At 40.2% G+C, this 10,688-nt stretch overlaps 1 protein-coding gene across 1 annotated transcript in view; it reads left to right on the top strand.

Annotated features, from left to right (window-relative positions):
- The window catches only part of poc1b (POC1 centriolar protein B), a 38,483-nt gene extending 31,323 nt beyond the window's left edge, over positions 1-7,160 (top strand). The window contains exons 11-12 of the mRNA XM_008410629.1: positions 4,595-4,840; positions 5,888-7,160. Coding sequence (XP_008408851.1) covers positions 4,595-4,840; positions 5,888-6,046 — 405 coding nt within the window. The 3' untranslated portion in view covers positions 6,047-7,160. The remainder of the gene's footprint in view (positions 1-4,594; positions 4,841-5,887) is intronic.
- Positions 7,161-10,688: the final 3,528 nt, after the last annotated feature.

The following is a 10,688-nucleotide window of genomic DNA, read 5'->3' on the forward strand; positions in this document are numbered from 1 at the left end:
TTCATTTTGTTTAATCAGGTGTTTATCGGAGAGTCTCAGTGGTAATTATCCACCATATTTTAAGGTTGCAGCCATTTCAGAGATTATTCGGGAAGTTGTGTTCAATTATTCAAATTGACATGTTATGAGTAATAGTATTAAGCATCACAATATAGATTTTCATTGAGAACAACAAGATTRTAAATTTGTTGTGGTTGAGGCATCAGGTTAGTGAGAGGAGGYGCTGCATTTACAAACCTCCTCACTTAAGATCAAAGACCTTTTTCGAGGAGTCAGAGTACCGGAGGTTTCAGCTAAATCTCCTTCTCATGGTAATCATGTTTTTGATCGGACAGCTGCGACATAATTTAGGCTCGGAGGGCAAGCTATTCACAATTCTCTTGATCATAAAACATTCAAACAGTCCCTGTTAATGTTCTAACATGAACAGGCCTTTTGACAGCCATTCCATTTTAGGTAATACTGCTGCAGTCGAGCTTTTAACGGCATCAGCGCAACACTGATTAGCATTTAACTGCCGCTGGTTTGTTGGTGGATATTCGGCCTTTGTTGACTGCAGCAAAGTGTGTGAACTTATATTGGAGGTACATTATGCCACAGTTTATGTCAAGTTTGCTAACATTTTTTCACCCCCACTTTTTGATGGTGTGTTTCAGAGCTTTGAGGATCTGAAACACACCATCAGCTCTGCATACTTACAAATTCTCCCTGATAAGGAATTAAATTAAAGACTAAATGATTGGTCGAACCAACATCAATCAAAGTCAACAAAGTCTTATGCAAACTCTCATTGGAGTCAGAGCAGACAAATTAAGGATGGGTGATGTTGCTGAATCGCTGATATGTATTCATAAGAGATGCTTATATCAATTCATATACGCATTTTATATTATCACAATATGTCTTGTTGGGGTTAATGCTTTCTTGTGAGCACTAGCCAGTTACGGTCACTGTGGCTTTGCCTGAAGAAATTGAAATGGAAGATACTCCAGCTACACTTATATCATTTCTTTGTTGCATTTAAAGTTCCAAAGTGGAACCCCGAAATTGTGACAGTGCGACATACGAGACACTGAAATTGTGTAAGTACTCCATGTTGTTTAGATGCAAAACATGGCAGAAAGAATCGTTATGACAACCACTGGATGGATGTCTAATGGTACGTTAGGCTACACTACAATCACAGCTCACTCTATCAGTAGCAACTGGGAAACTTCGTACAGCAGACCATGCATAGTGAGAAACCTGTCCTAAGAGATGAAAACAAATCAGAAAATGAAAGATTAGTTTGTTAAATTTGTGGCAAAATCTGTAAAAATGCAGATTTTTACAGATTTATACTTCTTTTTGAAAAGGAAGCCCAATCCTGGAAGTTCTTGTCTTTCAGATTGGAAGAGCGGGTCAGCAGGAATGCCGAGACGAGATGAAAACAAATCAGAAAATGAAAGATTAGTTTGTTAAATTTGTGGCAAAATCTGTAAAAATGCAGATTTTTACAGATTTATACTTCTTTTTGAASTATAAATGTTATCTTTGAAGTAATATCAAAATCTCGTCCCGTTTCGTTCTTGTAAAATCAGTATCGTGTCTCGTCTCATAAGTAGTGAAGCGTACTGATTGTCTACATTTCTCATGATAAGTTCYTTCATTTCCCATGATCAGARTAAGTACTAGCAAGTTTGATGAGCTAATCTTCTTCTCCGCAAGGGCAGCCACCGCACAACTGTCAGCGCCGCACAGTGAGAGTAGCAGTTACACTGCTTACCCTTACAACCGGTTGCATTGATTCCCAACGTGAGCAGAGTCTAGATTTATGACCTGACTAAAAAATGCCCCTCTACAAGTTGGTGCCACACGTTTTTAGAGTTTTAGTTGTAAACAATTATGAGGACCAGGTATTCTTTCCTTCCTCTTAAGAATCATGCACTGCTTTGGGTTGGTCTGCCACATGACATTACACTGAGGTTTGTGGTTACAAYGTGACAAAATGTGAAAAAAGGTTTCTGCGACTGGAACCCTTTTACAAGGCACTGTACATGGCAGCGTTTAAACCTACACAGATGCCACAGAGGGTTTTTTTTTTACATTTCTCATATTTATCATCTAACCAGACTTCTGTGATAATCTTTGTTGTACATTTAAACAAAATATCAGTGTTGGGGATTCTAAAAGGGAAAATAGATTGGCTAGGTGTCAAACCACCAYTCCTCTAATTATAAACTGATTCCCCTGTTGAGCTTCTCAGTSTATTTCTTATTAATTCATTTGAAAACTTGCGATTTTTCCCTGTTGCACCAGAACGAGTGTCGAAACTGTTGGTTCTGCATGTCACTCCCACTTCCTTCCCCCTTTGWAATTACAGCAGCTCCTTCCACCCACCTTTGCATTTGAAACCTGACTTGCAGCAACGCCAACACGACATTCCTGCCACGATTAAGTGCAGTTACAGCAAACCATGACTCCGGACTTCCTGCGGAGCCTCGAAGGCACAATTCTTACCTCCCCTAAAACCTTTAGGGTTCTGTCAACGTCAGGCTTGAGCTCGGTTGAGTGCGCAGTAAGGTGGTATTTGCTTCATGTTGTTGCTGTGGTGCATCCCATCCACTGTGTCCCCCCCAATTAGTTCCCGATGTGTTTTTTAATTCAGATGTTCTTTTGACAAATTTGCATGTCAGTTGCGTGCRTTTTCCACCGCCCGTTTAATACCGCATACACWGATTGTCTACATGTGTTTGAACATTGGCGTGTTTTTTTTTTTTTTGCATCAATTGACACAAAAACCAGCTGGGGTGCCTTGCCTTGCCTGTTAAACGTTTGATTACACCCAAACTTCCTGGCAGAGGGAGGGGGGAGTGAGGGTATGAGGGCCTGGGTCTGCTAGGCATAAATGAGCAGAGCAGATGTTGGCCAGATGTGGCCAAGGAGAGAAGAGGGGGAGGGAGTTCATGAAGGATGAAGAGAAGAAATGGGGGAAAAGGAGGAAAAAATGAACTGAGATAGCAAAGAAGACTGTCTGCCACACACGGACAGCTTTGTTCTCCTCTTCTCACTTTAGTGTAGCCTTCCGCCTCTTCCTTTCTTTAAAACACATTCCTCCTGCCTTCTTCTCCTCCCTCCATCGGCCTCCTTCTCCTGCCTCCTCACAAGTCTCCCTTTGAAGTGAGGACAGCGTGCAGGAAGCAAGCTGGAATCGATTGCTCCGTGCATTAGGCCAGGAATGTGTGACACCCCCTCCTCCTCCTCTTCCTTCCTCTCCCATCCCTCAGACACATCCCTCATTAATTTTCCCCCTTCTGTTCCTCCTGTTGCACCACCAGAAGTCTCTACTATMGCCCAAYGTCGYTTCACTTTCTGGAGTTTAAACACGGATGACCGTGTTTAAACTTGCTTTTGTAAGCAAGTGTTATATAAAGATGGCATCAGATATTCAGTTTTGCTCTGTGATCCAGCAACATTTAACATGCAATCACTCCAGTCTATCAGATTGCAATGAGCTCCAGGTCTCTTGCATGTCRAGACAGGAAGCAGTTTTTATCACCAGTGTGTGTGGCATATTAAAAAATGTTTTTGCCCCCTCTTGTGTATATCTATGAAGGAAAACGCAAGATTTTAAATAGTCCACTAGATCAGTTAAAAGTCTCTTAACTAGTACTGGTGGCCAACAGAGTGAACAGCGTGGTAAAATGTCCCACCTTTGCTGAAGGATGCAGGTTTGTTTTCTGGCCGTTTCCAACTTGTGCTGGATGGCGGCCCAGAGTAGAGATGAACTGATCTGATATTAATATCTCTATCATTTTCTTTATTATTTCTTTTACATTGGCTGCTATTCTCTTAATTGCGCTGACTGAAGAAATAAAGGTTGTGTTTGCTATTACATGTTTGACCAAGCTTGTAATGGCAAGCTTGGTCTTGCTATTACAAGACTTGAATACACACTTGCATTTAAGTGTGTSGCACTGGTGTAGAGTTACCAAGTTTACAATTCAGGACATTTGTCCGTGTTTAAAAAACAAAATGTTTTAAGTCAATGGAGCGCTGATTTTCTATATCGGATTGGTATTGGCTGATACTGAACCAAAGACATTTGTGTATTGTATTGGAAGTGAAAAAACGTGGATCAGTGCAGCCCTAATCCGGAKGAGAAAGGTGTGATTGATTTGGTAATTATACTAGTATGAAAGAAGATAACAGCTGCTGAAGGCATATTGGCTTCTTGAAAGGAAGCCAATATGCCTTCCTTTCAAACCATCAAATCATGGTTTGATTTTTTTTTTCTCCTCAGTAATAAACAACTTTAATTTAAAAATTGCATTTGGGGTTTACTTGTGTTGTCTTTGACTAATATTTAAATTGATTTGAAGTTCTGAAACACTTAAGTATGACAAGCATGCAAAAAAAAGGAAATCAGGAAGAGTGCAAACACTTCTTCACACYTCTGTAAATGTCCAAGTACTGATTGCTGGAAAAAGTGTCTTAGATGAGTTGATTCTGAGACACAAGAAAGCTAAACACCCACCAATGTCTCTACAAAAAGTGTTTTTATCCTTGAATAGTTGAAAACTTTTAGTTTTTCCCGCTTTTGACGCCCACACAGGCAGACTTCCTGGCACGTCGTGTCACCGGACCGAGAGTGGAAGCGTGGACCCGAGGTGAAAGTGCCAGCAGGGCAGGGTCGACTTCTGGGAACCAGACCGGCTCAGACGGCCCGAGAAGAGGAAAAGGAAGGACGGTGGAAGAGGACACGACGCAGAGCCGCCCACTGGACGTTCTCCCCGGTYGTCCATCAAGTCTGGACTTCACCCTGCAGCACATTGTTCGACAGCTGGATGTTCTCACGCAGGTCAGCTGGAGGGGAAATCTGAAAGCTGCTGAGAAGCAGCTTCTTGGCTACATTTGTGACTCATTTCAGTGGAAKGGTTTTTTTTTTGTTTTTCCAAATTTAGCTGTATTATTACTAATCGGGTAGAAATGAATCAGAAATTATGTACCCCACTAAAGCAGTTGGTATATCTGTGCAATCTTTTGCCGTTAATTAAATGAGCGTCTTTCTATTTCATCTCATATTTTCTCATATGTAGTTTTTTTTTTCCTTTTTTTTTTTTTTGGGACTTTTCTGTCAGGCAAAATTTGAGTCGTGTGTAGACATCTTCATTGCGTTCTGTGACTCGAAGCAGTTGAGGATACTGATAATTAGCTGCCAATATACCTTTGCTTACTAGCTAGCTTCTTCTAAGCTAAGCATAAGAGAACCACAAACAGACCTCAGAAGTTTCCATTTTTGCTGTTGTAATACAGTAGGATCTCCCAGCCATCGGCCATACTTGTAGCTTTCGCAGTCTTACATTTTATTCAAGGTGGCTTTAAAAAGTCTTAAATTTGACTTGTTCAAACCTAAAAATGCCCCATGATAACTTTTTTAACCTTTTCACGCTTTGTCACGTTTCAGCCACGTGATTTGTTAGGGTTCAAAGTGATAGATCAGCACAAAGTGAAAGGAAAATGATGCACAACTTTTCAAACTTTTTCACAAATAAAATCTGGAAAAAGTGTAAAGTCAGTTAAGTTTCGCCTCTGCTTTTCTGTATGAGATGAATATCAGTCTGTGTTAAACCTCAGATATCTGTATCGGAAGTGAAAAAAGCGGATTGGTGCATCCCTAAACTCATTGCATTAAAAATGCTGCYGACAAAAGTAAAAGTAATTGTTCAGAAAGGTAAACCAGGTCATCCATCCACAGAGCCTCTTCTGCATCTCCYGCCTTYRCTTTGTTTCCAGAGCAATGATGGTACCGATTCCACAGGCCGTCCGACTTGCTTCTGCCTTTGTGATTATTCTGCGACTGCTGTATAATTATCGTACTCCCTAATCCCCCCTGCTCTCCGCGCAGACCGTTTCCGTGCTGGAGGAGCGCCTCACCCTAACAGAGGACAAGATGAAGGAGTGTCTCCTGCATCAGTCTCAAATCCTGAAGGACCTGAAGACATCGGGACAGAGATCTAGGACGGCGAGCGAAGAGACGGATGAGTCCCTTTTTCATTTCACTTAAGGATCCCCATCTGCCCCCTCATCTCTCAAGCATAAACAGCCAGAGTGTCTCTCTGGCTTCTCTCATATCTATTAAGAATGTATGGGTATGTGTGTGAGTGATTTATTTGTTTTTTTTGTTTTGTTTTTTTTAAACCAACACGATGGTGGTCCTTTTCTGGGGTCAGAGGGTTAATCAGGATTCTGGCAGCAGTCAGTGATTTATGGTGCATCTCCTTGTGCGTATGAGCGATCGACATGTTTCCCTGTGTTTCTTTCATCACCTCTGACTGACATCAGCTGTACGACCCAGCATCCATCTGTGTCTGAGCCGACATGCTGAGGTGTAACCTGCTGTGACAACAGGCCATCTGCCGCAGCGCCTCCAAGCATTTACATGTGGTGACTTGTAAATAAGCCGGTGCTTTTTACAGTTTGGTGCTGCAAAAAGTTTTATTATTTATTTTTATATATATCAATATGTTTTGTGTCTGTTGTAAAATTCTGATTTATAGAAACATCAAAYTTGGCACATTTTGCCTCAAATTAACCTTTGATGATTATGTTGACAGATAAAATACTACCTTGCACTTTTTTAAGGCTATTAAGACCAAAATAGACTTTGGTTTTGCATAATATTTTTATTTTGCAAACTTGTTTCCTCTAACTGGTCGTAATWTTATCATGTTTCATGAAGTTGTGACTCGATTCTCATGTAGAGTCTTTGGAGARAACTAAAGATTTGGGTGACTGCATGCCAGAGGTGTTGACACCGGCCTTCAGTTTATCTGTATTGTTGGKTGTGGTGTCTCTCATCTTCTCATTGACGGTACTAGTCTATAGTGTCTCTGTGGGGTTCAGGTCAGGCTAGTTTGCTGGCCAATCAAGTGCAGGAACACCACAGAAAGTGAACGAGTCATTTTGGTGCCTTTGGCAGCGTGGGAAATACCAAGTCCTGCTGGAAAATGAAATCATGATCTCCATAAAGCAGGAAGCATGAAGTGCTCTAAGATTTCCTGCTAGACGGCTGAAAACCCAGTGAACCAATAACAGCAGATGAAATGGAACATGTGTTTTTTATCATCTGTAAAACATAATCACCAAATTACATGAAATAAAGACTTGGAATATTTCAATATGTGTAATTAATCTACATTATTTTCACTTTCTAAAATAAGTAAGAACAAATATTGGTATTTTACAATATAGGTTTTTTTTTTTTAAAAGCTCTTACTCAACAGTGAGTTTTAAGAAGATAAGTCCTTTGTAAGTGTACACTCTTCAGATCTGACACCAATTCTAATTCACAAAGCAGATGCTAACTGTACTGCTAGCCGTTAATGATTAGCCAGTGTCTTCACAGTGCTAACAAATTGTTTGCCGTTATCTGCTAATGGTAACCCAGTATTTTCACAATGCGAACAAATTGTTTTCCGTTARCCACTAGTAGTTAGCCGTTGTATTCAGGGTGCTAACAAATCATTTCTATTAGCTTTTCACTAATAGTTAGCCAGTATTCCCAGAGTGCTAACGAATCATTTGCTATTAGCTGCTAGTAATTAGCCAGTATTTTCACAGCGCTAACAAATCACGTGCTGTTAGCGGTTAATGGTGAGCCAGTACATTCACACTGCTAGCAAATTGTTTGCYGTTACTAATAGTTAGCCAGTATGTTCCCAATGCTAACAAGTCATTTGTATCGTGTCACATTTGAACACAAATTGTGGAGGCTTGTTTAGTGCTGTTGTAACAATATTATCAGCCAGACTAACATGGTTCATTTCAGGAGCTACATCCTGTCTTAGAAATGCAACATAAAATAACATTAGCGCATACCTTCGTATCCCTGGATCTTAATAAGAATTTACTCTTATTTCACCAGATGGAGTCACATTCTGGCAGCTACTAGGTCACACTTAGCTATTTTTAGCCATTGACAAAAACTGTGACGTTTTAATGCTGCGAGAAGTAATCACAAATCATCAATTTGTTCCTTTTACTGGTAGTGGACCACCATGCTTCCACTGTGCATAGCTCCGTTTTATATTGGGCCAAATCTCTTCATTTGGTTTGCTATATAACGCCCTTCACACTTTGACATGTTCCTTCTTGCTTTATATCAAAGACTCCATCTTTGAGATGTTTATGTTTTCCGGCGGCTGAGGTGTGGTGAGCTGTGTGGCTGAAGCGGGAGGAAGCTGTAAAAACAAAAGCCACACGAACGGAGAGCTCTCCACCGACTGCTGCTTATCTTCCCCACCACATCCTTCATGTCCTCCCTGACTTTGCTGTTTTTCCTTTTGCACGTTCCTTCTTTTTCTTTTTTTTCCCGCCAGATGAAAGTTCTTCAGCCAGCTGAGAAAAGCTCAGAGTTCAACTCTACCAAAGCAACAAGAGCACATTTGCAGAAATGGGTCAAAGGAACTGCGATACACTCTTATTCTTACAGTGTTTGGAACAATATGGAATTGGATAAAAGCATGTTCAGACACATGTCACATGTCCACAGTTGGACATGTGGAAAAAAACCCCAATATGGTAAAATATGCTTGTGTTTTCAGGCTCTGTCCTGGTGGTGTGCATCCATTCGTCCATTTAATTGATTTCCATGAGCCATTCGCTTTTCATCTGCTCAATTCATGTCATGGTAAGACTGCACAATATATCACAATACATTGTCATTGCAATATCAGTTTGTCAACGGACTGTTTACTAACATATTCCAATTGTTATAAACCTACATGTCATTGTAATATGTAGCCAGTTGGACCAAGTCTCATAGCAGCAGATGCTCAAACTGGACTCAATGACGGTGCTTAAATCGCATATGGAAGCATGGATGAGAAAGAGAGGAAGAAATGAATCAGGCAGATATTGTACCTGATATCGTCAACACAACATTCAGCATGTTCAACAACATGCAGCATGCAGGCCTTTGTCACAGTCACACAAAACTACTCTGGGCAGATGAGACAACAGTTGAGGTTCTTGGCCTTTATGGAAAACTGTGTGTGCCATCATTAGCTGCCTGCGTTTCCATTACAAATGAGCACAAAATTATGTAAATATTCCGCCAATGTCGAAAAAACATAATTTTCACAATTGTGGTATTTCCGTAAAAAAAAAAAAACACGATTAAAATCACATGTGATCAAGTTTGTTCTTGCAAAAAGTCATTAAAAGTGATCATCCTCCTACCACTTTCTGTTATCTTCATCATTTTTGATGGTAACATCCGGTTGTTGATCATGACTCGTGTGATACAATGAGGTATGCGAAAATATGTACATTTCAATACAGCCCAGAAACCACCTCATCCTATCACAAAAACGTTTTACATAAAGAATTTTTTTTGTTATTTTAAATTGGCATCTTTCCATTAAGCAAATGTATTTATTTTGGTTATCATTGTCATCTGTGAGGTTTGGAATGACACGTGAAAAGCAGCGACATGTTAGATTCAAATCTGTTTTCATTCTATATGAGATATTGTTTTCTTTGATACTTTGTATCCCTTTAGGGTTCCAGCCTCTAATAGTTAAAAAACCCACCATTATTGAGGGCAAGTTGAAAAATAACACTGCATTACAAAGGCACTTGTAGGATTGGTTTGTAGGATTTGTAAAACATCATTTTGGCCATTCATCAGAAGCATGGATTAAGAAGAGATGCACTTCGAAGTGCAAAACTCTTTTTTTTTTTTTGTATGTGTCACGTTGGTGAAGGTTGTGCTACCATTACTGCAAAATTAACTTTTCAGCTTCATATGATGTCCTCTTGCTGCAGTATAGTTTTCCCTTATCAAAAACATACCTGTGGAGTGAAGAAACATTGCTGTGATGGCGTCCTGAAAGAAGAATGTCAGGAAGAGCAGGAGCTTCTTAAAGAGACAGAGGCCAATTTCAAGGTGTCAGCTGCAACTACAACAGGAAGTCAAATGTATTTTAAGTTAATTTTAATACATACAGCATTGTCATCATTACTAAAGGTAACAGTTACTTGACTCTGACATAAAATGGCATCATGTGCTTGGAAAGTACATAATAACCTCCCATTTATGGACTACGAAATAGTGTAATGTTCACAAGTTAAAATTGTAATTTAAACTTAAATTAGAACATACTGCCTGTCGATATGATCAGATTTTCTTAGCCTTTCACTGTTGGCCAATGCGATTTCACCAGGCAGACGTTTTTCTTCTGGAGGCCCTCACACTCACTCACTGCGAACGAGCGCACACACAAACAACATTAGTCACAAAACTTTGTGTATCCAGAAGCAGGAGAGCCACAAGCAGATGGTTAATGACCAATTTCCACCTTCACTTCCACTCAGATCTCATTAAGAGCATGTAGGTCTTGCTTTACTGCAAACACAAGTGCAGTGTGTGTGTGTGTGTGTGTGTGTGTGCGTGTGTGTGTGTGGGGGTGTGTGTGTGTGTGTATGGTTCTACCTTAAGTGCATCATGAACATGACCCGATAACATGTTAATAACTTCCTCGAGGAGGGGTTCCCTGTTGTTAGACGAGTTAGTGGGCTTGTGCATGGTGGCAGTTTAGTGCTGAGTTGTGTGTGTGTTTGTTTTTCTGTTATAAGTTGTGGAAGTATTTAGGAAACTGTTTTTCTCAGTGCTTGTTAGATCAGCCAGATAAGGTGACTAACAG

Source organism: Poecilia reticulata, linkage group LG6 (genome assembly GCF_000633615.1).
Source record: "Poecilia reticulata strain Guanapo linkage group LG6, Guppy_female_1.0+MT, whole genome shotgun sequence".
NCBI classification, from domain to species: domain Eukaryota; kingdom Metazoa; phylum Chordata; class Actinopteri; order Cyprinodontiformes; family Poeciliidae; genus Poecilia; species Poecilia reticulata.